At 44.9% G+C, this 18277-nt stretch overlaps 1 protein-coding gene across 1 annotated transcript in view; it reads right to left on the bottom strand.

Moving 5' to 3' along the window:
* Positions 1-18277, bottom strand: part of LPP (LIM domain containing preferred translocation partner in lipoma) — a 295572-nt gene that overhangs the window by 133920 nt on the left and 143375 nt on the right. The window contains exon 5 of the mRNA XM_088525533.1: positions 14270-14392. Coding sequence (XP_088381659.1) covers positions 14270-14392 — 123 coding nt within the window. The remainder of the gene's footprint in view (positions 1-14269; positions 14393-18277) is intronic.

Below are 18277 nucleotides of genomic sequence, written 5' to 3'. Positions count from 1 at the left end.
TCTCCTACCACTTCTCACTTGGGGGCACTGAGGTGCCGACGGATACTGTCTTTAGAAACCACCGTGCTAAGATCTACTCAAAGAGATCAAAACCAAGGCAAAACATTTAAATCTGCAAGCACTGAAAAACACACTGGAAAAACAGGGCACTGGAAAAGTTACTTGGAAAAAGAAGTCAAACAGCAAAGTCACAAACTTCACCAAAAACAAAATCCCCAAAGACATGGGATTATTTTAACACAAGATGTTTTGAATTGAAAAGTTTACATGAGTTCATAGAGCAACTGGATGATTGGACAAGGGAGAAAAACAACCGAGTATTTTTGAAGACATCATTTCTGATTGACTAGATCTATGGAACTGCAAATTTTTGATAAAGGGAAAACATTCTGGGCCAGTATTACTATAAACTCACTGTACTCTTTCTGCATATTCATTGTGAAGGAAGCTGTGCTGGAATGACCATTCCTATGACTTGTGACGGACAGCATTGGGTTAGTAATTTTAGGTCTATATACTCTAATGCCTGAAGATCCTGAAGAAACAAGGCTCGAATTTCAAGTTCTGATCCAAAGTAGGGTATTTTTCTATAACCCAGACTTGTGCTACTTCTGCCTCAGAAAAAAGGTAGCAGCAAACAAACACAGTGATGATATGAGTCGGGACAAAACATACTTGACTGAGTGCACTCAAGATGCGACTTCCCTCCAGGCTCAGTTGCAGACTATACATTACAAAAACATTTATCTGAGTCCAGGAAGCAGGATACTGATGCTTTTATCAAAGGAGTCAAACCAGAGTGGAAGCTGATTCCCTCACAACAGCCAGCATTCAAGACGCTCTAGAAACTTGGCAGGAAAAGAAGATATTAAAAAAAAATTCCCCAAGGGCAAGTCTTCCGATGAACGGAAAATGCAATTTCTTTTGCATGGGAGAAGTCAACAGCAAGTCAACAGAGAAGTCAACAGCAGTGGATCTAGTGTTGGTGCACTGATACATCCATGCAAGTCAATGCAACTGCAAGGAAAAGCTCATTATAAGCACAAAGCTTCACTGCCTCCCTTGCATCCTGCAGTTCTCCACAGGAAGAGTTCCCTGGAACTGGGAACAATATTTCAACTGGGAAATCAGTCAGAGGATCTTTAAAGAACAAGAGGATCTCCTCTGTATTCCTCTGAATTGTGAGCTTACAGCTCCTCAAAGGTGTTTCAGCAGAGTGAGGGACCTGACTTGGGAGGTACAGGGAAGTCTTAATTTGTTCAAGGAAAAAAAAAACTGCTTCAAAATGGACAACAGCAACTTGGTAAGCATTTCAAGGGTACAAATTAACACCTATTTTGCTGTTGGCTGTGCCAGTTTAGGCAGGCAGAAAGTGGAATAGCTGAAAAAAAATTCAAGCTCCTGCTTGACGTAAGCCTTTCAGACAGACAATTTATCCCAATCCAGGCGCACTGCAGACCAGCCCCGAAGGCTGCTCACAGAAGAGCTAAGAAAGGAGCACTCCAGAGGTCCAGATCAGTATCACAAATTGTACAACATTATCTACATATCCTCATTGCACCAGGCACTGAAAACTTACCCAAACAGCTTGCACTGAGCAGGCAAGCAAAGAAATATTTTTATCTCTATTTAACAGAAGGAGAAGTGCAGCCTGGAGATACCGAATGGCTCAACCAAGGTTACACAGAGGCAGGTGACAGATCTGGGAGTTGCAGGGACACTTCTACAACACAGGTCTGAGAAAAACTTGCCTCCTGTTCAGATTCAAGGTGAGACTAAATTAAAAGAAAGTCCAAGTTGTTGGTGGCTAGCTTAGGGTAAGTATTTCTTTCCTCCTCTCTTTCAAGACAGCAGTACTATCTTTAATAAGCTCAGAGGCAACAATTAAAGAAGCTGATGCCAAACACTCCAGTCTGACCTTTCTCAAGACCAAGACCCCAAATTCCTCCCAGGCCAAACTCTCATCGGCACCTCAGTGAGTCCTGCAGTGCACAGCAAAACTCCTTCAGGGCTCGAGCTGCTGTTTTACAGCACAGACTTTTTTAGTCTATAATTTTATCTCTTCCATCTTTCCCCATTGCTTGAAATTAAAATAAACATGGACGAGGGCCTAGGATTTTATTTTATCTGTCACATATTGCTATCATTAAACACACTTGAAATGAGTGGGTTTAGTTCAAATAAAAATGTCTCTTCCCTCTCTCTCCCTTTCTCAGCTCAACAAACATAAAATAGGAAGCTGCACTCCAATACGCTCAGAAGCGATACACGTTACATCACGAGGAGATGATCCATCTGGCAGGCTGACACAGTAATAACTTTGCTTAATTGTCAGGTCAGGCACATTACAGATCCAGACTGTCAGCCCTTTTATTACAGCTTTGTACTGGGGAATTTAAACCTCCCTGCGCTCTTCATGCATATATGTGGCATGGGAAGTGAGTACATCCACATAGCATGAGTACACATGTGTATACAAATACATGAAATGTCACTGCAAACGAGGAGATTAAAGTAAGCAAGGAAACGCTCGAGTCAAATAGCTCTTAGCAGCTGTGTATGTTCCAGTCTGGAATAATCACCCAAAGAAAGCAAGGAATTATTTACATTTAATTATTTAAAACCAGACTGGGGAAACTACTGATTATAGGGGATAATCCAGCACTGGCTCATGAGCAAAAGAGCTAAGGATCTTCAGATGTTCCCTCAATTTATACTTTCTAAGCTATCAGCCCATCATTTAGTTTTTGGCTCCCTGCAGTTCCTATCGTACACAGTCTCCCAAGATTGTCCACACGTCCTCCCAAGATAACGCTGAGTACACTCAGCAAATAATTAAACTCATCAAATGGCTGTTTTGCCTTTAAAACAAAACAAAAATAACAAAAACCCAACCGAACAAAAAGCCCTTTTTCCTTCCTTGCCTTTGTATCTTACTTCATCTCCTTCTCTTTATTAATGAGCTTGATTCTGAAATGATTTTATTTACAGGAAGACTTTTAAAGTGTTCTGAAATACAATTTGTAGGAAGGATGCCAAATATAAATTCTATTCTCAATTCTCTGCATGCATTTGTGATTTTACATGAGCACGCACACATATGTTCAATATAGAAACAGCAGGTGTTCTCTGAAGTTTTATTGCCATTAGTTAGAAATGACCACATTACTCAACAGCGTCCAAGCCAAGTCTGGTTAAAGGCAAGTCTTGCCAAAACAACTAAAATGTTTAAAGACTTCCAGTGCTGTACAGCTCTACTTTGGGGTGCTGGCTCTTTCAGATACTTCAAAAATTTAACTGTGATGTAAATCTACCCTAATGCAGCACCTCATGGCATCCTCCATGTGATAAAGCTGTGTTTTTTTCATGTTAAATAGCAAGAGCTGTCTTGGGCATGGCAACAGTGCTCTGCTGTTGGGGCATCATAAAACACTGACCCTCAGGGCCACCTTCCTCCCCAGGCTCACACTTTGGACACTTGTAGCTTCTGAGGTGAACTCTGTTAAAATGTTTCCAGAAAATAAATAAATAGAGTTCAACACACTATTTATACTCTCTCCCTGCTGAATAATATGTCCTGAAAGAATCCCAATGGAACAATAGTGGCTTATCCATTTTTTTTTTTAAAGGCTACAAAACAGTCTTAGCTGTGGAGCTGTCATGTATAAGTCAAGAGTTCCCTGTTGGTCTTTCCTCAGTAGTCAACCCCAACACCTCCTCCTCCCCTCTTCATAATCGTGACACAAACCCGAACAGGAAACATGTGCATCCTGGCTTTCTGCAGATGGAAACCAAATTGTTCCTCCTAAGACGACTAGGCTAATAGCTTTGGAACAGGGAATCCAAACTGCCTGTGTCCCCAGGATGACCAGAGCTTTGCTGAGGTACCAGATGGCAATTCATCTTGGCTCCGAGTTTCTCAGGACAGCAACAGGCTCTCAGCAGCTTCTTACAAAACACTCCCAAGTGAGTAACACACCCACAGCCTCTCACCAATCCAAAGATAAACTCCAGGGCTATTTATGGACAAAACACCAGGACTGCTGCCCTGGCTTAGGCTAACAACCAGAGAAGATGGTTGCAATGATCTGATTTGTACTTACATTTATAATGCCTTAAAAACTGAACAACTTGCTCTTGCTCTGCTTATCCACATGAAACTTGCACTTTCCAAGGGCAGAATTTACTATAGGACAAGGAGTATTTTGGAAGCCTGGGCAGGGCAGACCCAGTCTCAGGCTGCAAACAAGGGCAGAAGTAAACAAGTACAGCAAAACCGCATTCTCTGGTTCTCTGGCCAGGTTCATCTTCTGCATTTCTTTCCCTTTTTTTTTTTTTTTTGGGGGGGGGGGCGGTGATTGTTGCTTTTAAATCTGTAGAACACAAGTGCATGCTTGGACCAAGGCCTCATTGATTCTCCATAGAAAGAGCAGTCAGAACTCTCACTTTCAGCAGGGAAGTAGCAGGGTTAGGTTTATTTTGCTGAAATAATATATTTTTTTTCTATTCTATCTTCCCTTACATACTCAGAGAAGTCTCTGTTCACTATTGAAACACCATATGGTGATAATATATGCTAACATAGGCGCAGTCCGCAATCCTGTTATTGAGCAAAAGTTGACAACATAAGGCTGAGAAAATTGCAAGTGCTTCCAAGCCACGATATGTACGTCAGCTAATTGCATTTTACTGCGAGGAAAAAAAAAAAAAAAAAAAAAAAAAAAAAAAAAAAAGACTGAGTCAAGGAAGGAGCTTCCTTACAATGAAACTACAGCAGCGTGGAATAATCTACAGTTATTTGAAGAGCTCTAGCTATCAATTCATAGCTTTTGGATATGGGCTGTCCTTTTTTCTTTAAGCTTAGGCAGCTTTAATAAACAGAAAGAGACGATGCATCTCAGCACCGCAGTCATCTCTCAAAAGGTTCCAGACAGGAAGGTAAAAGGCAATCAATAAGAGAAAATATAGACACAGCCCCTTAAACTGTCCACAGATGCATCTGCCTCTTACTTTAATGGTTAACGGTTCTGAACCAGGAACATCTTGCAGCAATCCTGAGATATGTTCAGGCTATAAACGTATCCCGGTTATTTATGCACTGGGAGTGGGGTCTAACTCAGGAACTGCTTGGCCTAGGTTTAACATTGCTGTGGGGCACGAGACTCCCAGGCAGCTCTTCTCCCACCTCACCTGAAATGAGGCTGGGAAGGGGCCTGTTCTGCCTTCGGACTATCCAGCAAGGGCTCCCAGGAGAGGTCCCGTTTCACCAGCAGGACAGATCGGGAAAGACATGACAGGCCAGCAAATGACAAAACTACCCGAGAACATCACAGATTTGCATCCAAAGCAGAGTTCTGCAGTGAGCGGCTGTGAAACAGCTGTCTGTTACTGTTTTGCAAATGGAAAGCTGAGGCAAAGAATCAAATCTTTTCTGCCTTAGAGAATTACAAGGATAAGATAAATGCAAGGAAAAACCACTGATGCTCTAGTGAAAGGACTCCAGTAAGCAACCAAAATAAACTTTGAAAGGCATATTTTAAATGCTAGGGTTCCAGAACATGTTCAACTTCCATCCTTAAAATGCATTTAGAAATGGCAACAACAGTAGAAGACTGCAAGCCAACAGGAACTCATGTCAGGTGCATCCATAGCAGTCTCTAGATAAATCTGAAATAAGATGTGACTATGAAGCTAACGCTTCCTCTTCTCTGCACATTCAATCCTCCTAAGTCCCCCTATACAACAGGGCCAAACTGCAGCTACACCATCTGTGGGTGCACCCCAGTCCCTGCTGTGTGGATGGGGGCTACAACGACCCCCTCACAAAGCCACTGCTTTCACTGTGAAGGGAAGGGCCTGGGGAAGATGCTCAGCACAAGCCACAGCGAGAATGAAGGGCACCCGCCGCACTGCCGTGCAGGTGTTCATCTAAGCCGCTGGATTGTTCCTTTGGCTCTGAACCATTTCCTTTCCTCAACAGGGAGGGAAACGCAGCTGGTTCCTAGTGTGCAAAGAACAGAAACAGGCAACACAAAAGCAACAGGAGCTGTAAAGAGCAGAACAAAGGAAGCCTTGTTTCCTATGGACTGCAACTTGGGTCTTGTGCAGGTTCTGACCCTACCTCTTCTTCCGTCCTAATGGCCTCTCCTGCTTCCCTTCCCTGCTCAGTTAGCCTTGGCATCGTCTGTGCATGTCAACCAAACAACCTGGGCTTCAGGTCAGGGATCCTGGTTAGGATCCTGCAGATGAAAAAACCCTAAATCGTAGCTGAGCATTAAGCACCTCCGAACACCTTAAGTTAGAAGAAACATAAACCTTGCTATCGCTTCTGCTTCAAGGACACTCCAGGACACTTACCCACCTCTTTTGCCTTCTTGGAGCCTTGGAGAGGTGCCCCAGCACACTGCCCTCCCGCTCAACGCAGCTCTGTGCATCTATGATACAGGCATCAGTGGTCCAGCTTCAGCTCATCCGATGCCCAGAGCACACAAAACAGCCAGGTCACCTAACCTCTCCGTGCCTCAGTTCTCCCTTCCTTGTGAAGGGGCGTGAATGCTGCCGTATTGCATAGGGCTGGGGCAATGGTAAATCTACCTGCCAAAGCGCTCAGATATTTCGACCCGAGCGAGGACACGACCAGAGGCTGCGTCCAAGCTAACGGCAACTCTGCCCCAGATGCAGCCGCGTTTTGCCATCCCTGCACGTGCACGGCCTGCAAAGCCCTTCGAGACGAGCGCCAAAAAACGAGCATGGGGAAACGATGACAGACTTCCTGAGGTGACAGTACACAACAGCTTCGTGCCATTGTGGGGAAAGAGACAGAAAACAAAACCAAACAATAAGCAGAAGGCCTTGAACAGCTTTACAAAGTAAGAGACTGCCTCTTAGCTGCTCGCCACAAAATAATCATGAATGCACGGGGTGGGGGGAAGGAGGGATCAAATTATGAGGTACTATTTGCTTTTTATCACAGTTACCAAAGTAAATGTTTATCCTTATCCACATCCAAATTTGAGATGCCTGCACAGATTTAAAGTCCAATATATTCAACAGTAGTTGTCATCTAAAGCTGTAGCCAAGGACGTAGGCAGAAAACCCAAATGACGGAAAAAAAAGGAGAAGGGAAAATAAACTCTACCAAGACTTCTGCAAATCTGATTATAAATCACAGAAAAGAAACAGCACAGCCAGGGTGCTTTATTTTCACTCTGATGCTAGTACATCAGGAAAAAAATAATACCCTGCAAAGGTCACTCTTATCCTGCTCATCTGTGACAAGCTGGTAATCTGGGATCTCGGAAAACTTTTTAAAAAACTCTCAACAGACATGCTCTTATCAGAAGGATTAATGTTTAATATATGCCAACAGATGCAAGCGATTCAAGCATCTGCTAATCAGAGCAGCACCAGCAAGCTGCACGTGCGGCGGCTGCCCACGCGCACGGGGAGATCCCCTCCGCGCACGGAGGGGCTAATCCCAGCGCGGGTGAGCGCGGCCGCCGGCCGTGCCCGTCACCCTGAGCGCGCCAGCCTGGCCGCCCTCTCCAGCGCCTCCTCCGCAGGGAACAGCCTTCGGGATGGGACCTGTGGGGGCAGGAGGGGGTCGCAGGGGCTCCCCGCGCCCAGCTGCGAGCGCCGGCGCTCACCCACACGGTGCTGCTGGTCTGTACCCACGGGCCACCCCGAGCCCGCAGGGACACGGGGGCAACTCGCAGCTGAAACCCTCGCGCAGCCGCCGCTCCCCTAGAGAAGCTGGATGGTCCTTCTAAAAGGCAGCAAGAGGCAGAGCGTCAGCAGCCTTTCGGAGCTCCCACGGGCACCAGGGCTGCTTCTCAGCTTCGTGCCTCTGCAGGGAACTTCGTTCCACCCCTGCTGCCCCACAGCCAAGGGAGCTCTAAGAGAGTCACATGTGGTGACATACACCTACCTCAAACGGAAAGCTACAGCGTGCAGGTTGTTACTAGGAGAGCACTGCTGGGCTCTCCCTGCCGCGCTCTGCAGCTTGAATTAAAAGCCTTGACACAGCTGCACAGATGCCCACAGATTAGACGTGTTCAGTGTAACAGACAGATCTGGGCATTTATGTTTACCTCAAGCATCAAATCTGACGACAGCAGCAGCTTAGCCAATTTCAGTCCAAACTGCACTGAAGAAGATTCAGCAGCACTGCGAACACCCGAAAAAGCCAAATCCCACTGAGCCCCCGACATCACGAACTGCAAACTCTTCCTCACACAAACGTTACATGAGAGGGACATTAATTCTGAACCTGCCAAATTAACCTTAAGCTGCTTGTACCCCTCAATTTTCTTCCATTCTCTCACTTAAAAGACAAACGTTCCTGACGACGAGTGAAATCCTCGCTAACGTGCAGCGGCTGCTCGCGCACGGCTGCCGGGCCCACCGAGCTCGTACTCCGGGCTCGCTCAAGAGCAGGAACAAGGAAATCGGACTCCAAGTCAGGACTCAAAAATTTGCATGCGCTGATGTGAAGAGAACTTTAGTGCCTGTTTTTTACGCAGCCTGTATGTCAGCCTCCAGGGCAAACCAATAGCCATGAGAGAGCTCTATTTCCTATTCTGGGGAACTCTCTTCTCTTTGCTGACTAGTCAGCCGCATTCACGACACACGACACCGCTCCATGCAAACACAGATAAACACCCGGACTCTGAGCTGTGCACTCCTGGCACAGATATAAACAGGGCACTAAAATCAGAAATGCACAGGGAAAAATGCTCCTAGGAGTCCTAAGCACTGCATGTTTTGTCTTATTCCATGGTTTCCAGTTCTGTAGCAGGAACTGCTCAAACTTGTCCCATCACCCTGCAAGCAAACCACCTCCATCTCCTTTCCTCTGCTTCTGCTATCCCCAACCTTCTGACAAAAGAAGTGATGGCAGAACCACCACAGCTGTCAAACATGTGAATTCCTCTTCCATTCCAGGCATTAGAAGATACTATTTTCCTAGGTATGATTGGAGCTTAATTAAAATGTATCTTTTTTTTTTTTACTCTGATTTTATTTACTTCTGTATTGTCCTGCAGCTCAGAGCAATATTTTGGAGTACAGCTCATTTGCAGTCATTGAGGCTGACAGTTTGGGTAGTAGCAAGTGGCTAGAACCACAACACAGAGGCAGAGACACATGCAAGATTCCTCAGGTACCTCATCTAATTCTTCCTTCATTCTTCCCATTTGGAAAAAGGAAAAACAATTTCTCTCTTTCTTTTTTAATTACTCGTACAACTACATCACTTAAACGCCTTCGACCCAGGCCAAGGCTCCCTTTTGCTAACCGCTGTGCAGATGGGTAATAAGACACAAATCCCGGGGAAGCAGGTGCCAAGCTAAACCCACAGGAGGGAAGGCGAGAGGACGTGGAGCCGAAACGCTCCGGGTCTCCGTGCAGGGTGGTGGCAGCGGGGAGCACAGCAGGTCCCCTGCGCCCCAGCCCAGGCCCCTCTGCACACGCCAGCCACATCTGCCCTGACCTTCACAGAACGTCCCCGACACGTGAACGCTCTGTAAATGTTGACCGCCCAGTATTAATCGTTAAAAAAGGCTAATTACCTTTGAACCACGTACATCTTTCTACCTTCTACACAACCCACCAGGTCCTGTTTTGCCCAACAGACGCTCTACAGGAAATTTGGGCTAAAACTTGGAGTTTCAGAAGGTGGGTGTCTGACACCAAACAAGGCAATCAGCATTCAGTACATAATTCACAGCAGGGGCAAAAAGCCCTGAGCTTTCATATGCTGCTATTTCCAGTATTTCATTTTCACAGGCTCTGCTGGAAGCTCTTTCTCCACAGTCACAAACTTTTCCTGCCTTTTTTTATTATTATTATTAATATAAACATTTATTTTCTGAATAAATTTGAAGGGCTGAAGTTTGACTTATTTCTTTTGTTTGGGGCCTTGCTGCACACATCTCTTAAGCAGACATTTAAGCAGCACAATTAAAAACAAACAACAAAAAAAAAGCAAACAAAAAACCACAAGAACAACAAACAACACTAAGTTGAGGAAAACATCCTCTAATCTTGTAGTCAGACGACCACAACCCCCACCCAGGTCCCTACTTGGGATTCATCTAGGACAGGCACATCTCCTATAGCCCCTGCTCCCATCCATTAAAGTTATGAACCTATATGATCGATCTCCTTTTACTACTACAAGGGTTCTCTACCTTTCAAATATCCAATAGGTTACTGAAATTTTCATGGTATTATATACAGGGAGCACATTGCAGGTACCCAAGAGAACCTCTGTACTTTGTACATCTCAGTAACATTTCCAAATTTTACCAAATGGGGGAAAAAATATTAATTAGATTTTTATCATAATGCATCTGCAGTTCCTCAAATAAGGCTTAAGGCAGGCTGCTCTGCATGTCATTGCAGTCTCAGTGATGCTGGTATCATGTTCCTTTTCCAGCTCAACCCCTGCATGGGTAAGGCTGGACCTGGCAGTTCCAGGATGGTCACACAAAATTCCACAGCTCCACCGCTTTCTAAAACTTCAGCTCCGTAAGGATCAGTGCAACCTGCTCTCTCACTTCCAGTCTGCACAGCAGAAAGCATCCTTAAACACTGCTGCGTTGTAGCCACCGATGATTACTTAGTCTTGTGATGTTTTCTGCTGCGTGCAATTTTGAAAGAAAAACCCAGTATTTAAATCACTTTTGGCCACTTCTGTGACTCAGAGAGACTTTCACTTGCAAGTCCTGGGCTCAGCTTGGGGCTGAGGTGATGATGACCGAAAGCTGCTTCCCACCCATGTGCTGTTGATGGCCAATAAACTCTCGATGCTTAGAAAGCCTCCCCTGCAGAGGAGGCTCAAACAACTGCCCCAACCAAGAACCAAGCACAAAGGAACCTGAGAGAACGTCTCACTGAGCTGCAGTGACCGAAGCTTCAGCTTCAGGGCTGACTCACGCTGAGGTCAAGGGCTATGCAGACTCACAGCAGGACTTCTTTAAGACAAAGTTGCTGCAAGGCTGACGTCCTCTGTGGCAAAGAAGGATCTTTTCTACTCTGTGGTAAAGATGTATGACGAGAAAATGCATTTTTTCCCTCATGGCTTCAGAGCAGAGGGCAGCACACAGCTTTGCAGAACAGAAGCATCCTCCTGCCTCTGCCTAAGACACAATGTCTGGTGGGACCTGGGTGACCACTGCATCAATACTATAGACTGATGCTCCTACGCACCCCTGCCCTGAAGAAAGAGGCAGAAACTCCAGGTACCACCTGGGTGCTACCAACCTCAGGTGCCAAAACTCTCTCCTTGCCCCCTGTTGGCGTCTGCCAAATTTAGCTACTGGCAATGTCCACCTGTCTGGCACACAAGAAATGCTCCTCTGCTTCATATTCATACGTCAGCTCTTGTCTGCAATAGTGGCAAAACACTGAGCAAGGCCCAGGTAACCAACCCCAGATGGTCTCGGAACGGGCATTCGCCAGTGTCTTCAGTAACAAGTCTGTTGGTCACAAGGAAATAAGGAAATACCAAAGGTTGACAACATCCCCCATTCAGAAAAGCGTTATGGACTTTCCAAGGCTACTATCCAGGAAATAGTCCCTGTGCTCCAGGCCCAGCTTCTGCCGCCCCCCTCTCGCTGGGACCCGAGCTCACGTGGAGCAGAGAGCTGCTCTATGGGTGACGGCCACCGGCCCGAGGAGGGACCTGCTCGTCTGCCTCAGTGCAGCACATCCTCCAGCATGCAAGGACTATTCTACAGATTAGTTTATGCTGCCTTTAAACTATTTTAAGATAAAATAATAAAAAAAAGAGAAACAGATCAATAAAATCTCTCTTATTCCAGAATGAGTGTATCCTCAAGGGCAAGGTATGCCAATAAAATTATTATAATGCATAAAATCCATAGGAACAACTGGGAAAGTCTTCTCTGAAAACGAGCCGGATCTCTATTTTCCTATCTGCAGCCATTACGCTGACAAATTTGGGAAGGTCAGCTAAGGTGTAATCCAATAAATGTGCTGATGTTCTGAGTAAGTACCTCACACTTTGCAGCCTAATCTATTATCCTACTATAAGACTATCAAATGACTCATCAGGTTTAATACTTATTACAGATCAAACAAAGAAAAATATCAAAGCTTTGCATTCTAGTTCCACCCTTCAAGGACTTGTTTGAGTACTTTTTAATCACAGCAGACGACACATTCAACTCCAGCATTTACTTTTCCTAACGACTATAGTTAATAGCTGCTGTAATTGTACTTTTCATGAGAAATACGTATGTTAACCAATGAACACTGAAAAGTCTGACAAACTGAATGAAGAGAGGGGGCATTTGGTCCCAGATTTGAAATTCTGGGGTCTTTTTGGCCCACAGTGTCAAATGTAGCTACTGTAACAAACACTAGGGAATCTCACCCAGACATTCCTGGGCTTGGGGGGACAAATCTTTGTAGTCCCTTCACACCTTAGAACTGCAGGCAAAAAAACAAAACAAAATATTATTTCTGATTCTACCAAAAAACAAGTAAACCTACGGATCTTATCAACTGAATTTTGTGATCTTTTATAGATATATTGCAGGTATGAAAAAAATAAATAAAAACAAAACAACACTATTTGTTCAACCCGATATCTCAAAGAAGGAAGCATGAGGAGAAAGTCGGCAGTAGTGGCAGGCAATTACAACAGCTGGGTGAAGTGGTTTCAGAAGTTACATGTCTCTAAGACACAGTAGCTGACTGTGCAGGCACAACAAGGAAAAACAGGTAGGACAAATCACTTCCAGGTAACTCTCTCCTAGTGTTTTCACCCTACAAGGCCTTTCCCAACAGCAGCACGCACTTCTGTGTTTGGCCTGCACAAACAAAATGAATGCAGATTATTTGATACAGTATTTGAGCACAATCACTGTTAAAACTTGTCTCATTTATTTCAACAACAACAAAAATCCATTGGGAAGAGGACCAAATCACATCTAGTTTATGTTGCTGCTGTGTTTCTGACTGATCCAAATCAGCCTGTTTACAAGGACTGTGAGTTTACGCAAGAACATGCGGCTAGAATGAAAAAGAGGTTTATTGAGGGGATTTCTACAGAAAGCAAGGCATTCGCACAGGGCAAGATGCCAGAGGCCCTGCTCGCAGATGGACACCTGGGCTGGAGTTTCCAAAAGGTGCACAGATCTGAGCTCCCTTTTTGCTAAATCAACAATATTTTTGCCAGTCAACAATAAAAACAATATGCTAATTCACATACTTAAACAGGAGCGAAGTACATGATCGCTGATGGCTATCTCAGTTCTGCTCTAAAAATATTGCTTCTTAACCATTCAAAACAAACGTAACAGCAAAAACAACAAAAAGCCCAAAACTAAAGACATGGCCTGTATGGATAATGGGTGCACACAGTGTCAATTTGTTTTTCCAATTCTTTTAGCCTTTGAGGGTTTAATCAGGGATGATATTAATCAGACAAAGACAACGTATGCACAGAGCTGCATGCATTCCTACAAATATATACGTATAACAAATGAGACCAGCCTTGAGAAAGGGAAGCAAAGCAGCTGCACAACTTGTCACAAGCACATTGGGATGAATGTAAAGATCTCATGAATCACCCTTTTTAAAGTGCCACTGAGGTGTCACCGCTTCATACTGTAACTAGATGACACTTTACCAGAATTTAAATAGCTCTACTCAAGTATTACCTACATTAGTGACAAAAATTAGCTGAGTTCCTGTCACCCCTGCAGTCCTTGTCTAGACACAGAAGAATAAGTGGGAATTCCAATGTGCCTTGCTGGGTTACCAACCACCCTGACAGCTGAGCTATGATCCAAGCCACTTCATCACCACTGATTAGACAACAAAAACAAAAGAAAACAACTTGAGATGCAGATATCTAGATCGCTCTGGCAGCGTGACAGATAAAAGTTAACAAAGAAAATGAGTAGAAGTACTTGCAAAATGAGCAGGTTTTATTTCACGAGCCACTGTTGATGAAACTTGAGGAGAAAAAAATGCCTTTAAGTTATCTTTTTCTAACAATCTCCACAGCAATCTAGCAATCGCCACCCCAGGCCCTTGGCTCAGAGGTGCCGCAGCGTTTGAAGCGGTGTCCCCTCCAGAGCGGCTGCTCCCTCCTCCCCATTGACAGCCACATCTGGATGCTATCAGGACAAACTGGCACGCCTGCTCTCAACAAATACCAAACGGTTCACAAATTGACTCCAGCAGCCGCTTTTGGCCCGCTTCCTGCTCTCTGTTGATGCAATGCACCACTAACCTGTTGAGTCCGAGGCTTGTAAGGAGAGCTGCTTTCCAAGTCAGCCAGGATGCTGGTCAAAGAGTCGATTTCTGCATCTAAACTGGATCGTCTCTCCTCGAGGGTCTTGCCACCAGGATTCACCTGAAAGTAAAAGAAAGGAAAAAGAGCTGCAGTTATTCAACCTATATGGCCTAGCACGTGATTTCCAACTGTCTTCAAACGGAGCTGCTCTCGTTCCCCAGCAACCTCTCTCATCTGCAAGGACAAACATGTTGAAATGCTGCAGCTCTCAACCAGGCACAAGCAGAAAGCCTCCATCACACTTGGGTTCAGGCTGCTTTGGAGATTTTCTTAAGCATTTCCCACAACGGTGCCATTGTGTTAAGTTCACTTTGAGAATTAGAAAACTTGTGCAGTCTTCTGCAGAGGTGAAAGGCAGGACAGTCGGTCTTCTCAGCTGGAAAAGCTGTATTTTAACACACGATCTAGCTGGGAAGTCTGATCTGGGCACTGATATGGCCCACTACAGCTGTGACTTAGATGCCACACAGCTTGCTCCAACCCACGCCGGGGGCTCAAGAGCAGGACTTCTTGAGCAATGTGAAATATTGCACGTTTAAACCTTTCCTGAACAGGAGCCATCGTTAGCATTTACCCTGCGTCCTTCCCCGTCTGTCTTATCTGCAGATTCCCAGACAGAGCCTCTCTGTGCACGTGCACCTGCAGAGCTCAGTACAGAAGAGCTCGCTTTCCACTCGACTGTTACAATAATAAAAGTGAATACTGAAGCATTATGCCAACTCACCTAATTTCATCTGCAATGCCTCATCAGACTACACCAGCACTTCCCCACAGACAACCCAGCTCTGTTTGCCTTCACTCTCACCACGTTACTTCCGTTTCCCAAGCTAAAAATTAGTCTTCCCCTTTGGCTCACTGACTGCTCCAGATAGGTTTTTATTTAAGTTTCATTTCAGGAGTGCTAGATCATACCTGTTTTACCAATTCCCCAGTCATCGATCCAACACATAAATGGTGAGCTGGTCAAAGAGAAAAAGCCTATGCAAAGCTGGCAGGCTCTGAGCTGCTAAGCTCATACATGCTATGGCATTCATTAGTTCCTAATGATTACTAACTCTTATTGGATTACAATAAATTTGGCTTGACTAACACAAAAGTGGAATCTCCAGTATGCTTTACGCAAGAACACGTCATCTATAGGGCTTAGAGTCAGGTTGGAACCTACTTACAATTCCAACTTTTTGCCTATTTTTATTGTAGAGCCAATCAAAAACTTCCCATCCAAACTATTTTTCAGGAAAAAAAAAAAAAAAAAACCCTTTCACAAGAATCACCACCAATCACTATTCCCAGATAGGTGTTGGTATCTGTAGTTTTTAATCTGAAAATGTCCAATTTCCATTTCACTTGTCTTTTTTTCTCCATTCTCCAGTTATGGGCCTACAATAACTACAATGAAGGCACTTCACCACCACAAAACAGATCTCTCCACTCCTATAAATGTTTAAGCAAAGCAGTCAAAAGCCAGCCTGGAAGTCCAGAGAGATGTGGAAGTCACTCAAGGCCCCAACAAGTGAAATAAATTGTGCAAAAAGCCACTGGCAGAGCCAGGAAAAAAACTAGAGACCATTAATCTGAGGCTTTGGTAGCCTCCATGCGGAGTTGGGCTGACCCTGAAGAGGACAGGATAGTGGTGCATAAGAAGATGGGGCAAATTCATTTCAGTTTCTTTGCATTTCCACACCGCATTATTCCCAGGTTCTCACTCGCCAGAACAGAATGCACTGACTCACAAATGCTGCGGAACAAGTTGAAAGGTTGTAAAAGTTTAACGTCCTTAAGAAACCTAAAAAAATAAAATTAAAAATAATTTTAAAAAAGCATGGAAATATCTCTATTGATTCTGGGATCTGTAAAAGATTTATTATTCAATTAAAATATAATCAACATAGATTAAGAGCCCAATTCTGCAAAGGCTAGACACAATGCAGTACGGCAGGGCCAACAAATGCTACCCATGTTTGTAATGGCCTACTGGGACAGGACTAGACTTTCAGTACATCAGAGAAATTGCAGTCCTCACAGAGACAGATTTCCCCTTGCTGTTTCTTCCCCAGCTCCATGAATCCCACATTTCGCTGCACGCAGTGCTCCTGTTTCAGCTGAGAGGTTTGTTGTGTGTGGAAACGGGAGAAGAAATATTGCAGTACTAACTTCAGTAAGAGAGGGTTAAACAACTTCTCTTCTCATGCTCTTCATCATGACTTTGCTATAAAAGTTTTATGGTATTACTCTGGAACAAAACCCAAGCCCTTGGTCCCAAGGCACAACAGGTTAGTGCAGACACGGCTCTATTCTGAGCAATCCAGACTGGTTAAGTCCTGGACAAACATAGAAACCGGAACCAGAAAGAACTGCTTATTCTATTTCTGCCTGGATTTACTGTATTGTTATAGATATGTCACTTGTGCACCCTTCCCTTCAGCCAGAAGGATATGGAAAAATGGGCTTAAAGAGAAAAAAGATGCTATTTCTGGCCTGGCCAATGTGAGTTTGACAAAAAGCAAACATGAGTCTACCCCTTCCAACAAATTACTCATGCCAGGGAATATCCACTCACGTGAATTTCTGCAACTCCTACACTCCTATCCCCTGGCTCAGTCCCTGCTACAAGCCAAAAAAGAGAGAAAAACAGCAGAGTTTCAGAGCTTGGCTTGTTTGGCCGCCCCAAATTCCTGGTGTGCAGCTTGGAGCAGCTGTGACAGTAATCCACCGCTGAGCCCTGTCAACCCACACTGTTCTGATGAAAACCAGCTTTAATTTGCTAATCCTATCACCCAGCACCAGTCAGTGTCACAGGTTCCCCCTCACCACCCCAAGGGATATTCATTTTCAGAACATGCAGCATTTCAGTGCAGGTACCTCAAAGCTTAGCACACTGTGCTAAAAAGGGCATCAGGCCACTCGCTGGGCTAGAGACACAAAAAGCACATTGATTTCCCTAGAGGCCATCCTAGCCCACCTTCTTTAATCACACTTTGCAAGCTACAGAAGACGAATTAGAACACTTGTCTTTTGTCCAAGTCAGCTCCTTGCAGCAGGTTCAAAGAGAAAACAATGGCAGAAACTGGCTCCCACATTTCCTTCCAAATGCCTCTTACCTGACCCAAATTCCTTTCCCTACTTAAACACAATCTCCTCTTCTTTCCTCTACTCTCCATCCTCTCTCTATCCCTTTATCACTTTCCTTCTCTGCTCTCAGTCTGTTTTCACCACCCTGCAGTGCTGTAGCATGGGGCAGTCAGCAGGTCCCTGGGACAAGGGATGCCCGTGTCCTTGGCACCCAGGCTGCTTCCCAAGCGCCCGGGGGGGACTCCTGCCCATGCCCAGTGGTGTTGCTATACAAGAGGAAGGACAGAGTTCTGCTTTGCATTAGCTACCTGCAAACTTTCATAGACAGCAGGCTAAAAGTGACTCTAGAGTCACAGGGTACAAATTCCACCAATTCAACAGCCAAATGCCCCAACATTTTGACAGCATCAGAATTTTGCTGTGTGCAATTCAGTTTTCCACCATCAAGATGCACCTTCTCCCTATCTCTCTTGGCCTTGCTCAAGTCTTGCCTGACGTAAGTTGAGCTGAGCACGTTTCATGAGTTGCAGCCAATTCATCCTCCAAGCTCCAAGAACATAAACTATCATTACTGGAAAATGTCTATATGTGTATAATAGCATTGCAAGCCCAAGACAACAGAGCCAAAGCTAGACACGCAACCTCCCTTCTAGCATTAACTGGCTCTGGCCTGCTTCCCCATCCAAACTTCACACTCTGTTGATGTTGCTTTTTGTACGGAAGCACCAGCCGTGTCCGGGAGTTTTGCCACTTGCCCCTTCATCTGCGTTCTGTGACTCAGCTCCCTCACCCAACTGGACCTGCCAGTCTTCAGGTCAGCTGCAGCTGAGAAATCCACGCCAGACCTGAGGGCAATGACACGTCTCCTGTGGC

Source organism: Tinamus guttatus, unplaced genomic scaffold (genome assembly GCF_059628265.1).
Source record: "Tinamus guttatus ecotype Peru unplaced genomic scaffold, ASM5962826v1 Tinamus_guttatus_pri_ptg000227l, whole genome shotgun sequence".
Lineage (NCBI taxonomy): Eukaryota > Metazoa > Chordata > Aves > Tinamiformes > Tinamidae > Tinamus > Tinamus guttatus.
This window is presented reverse-complemented; position numbering and strand designations above follow the sequence as displayed.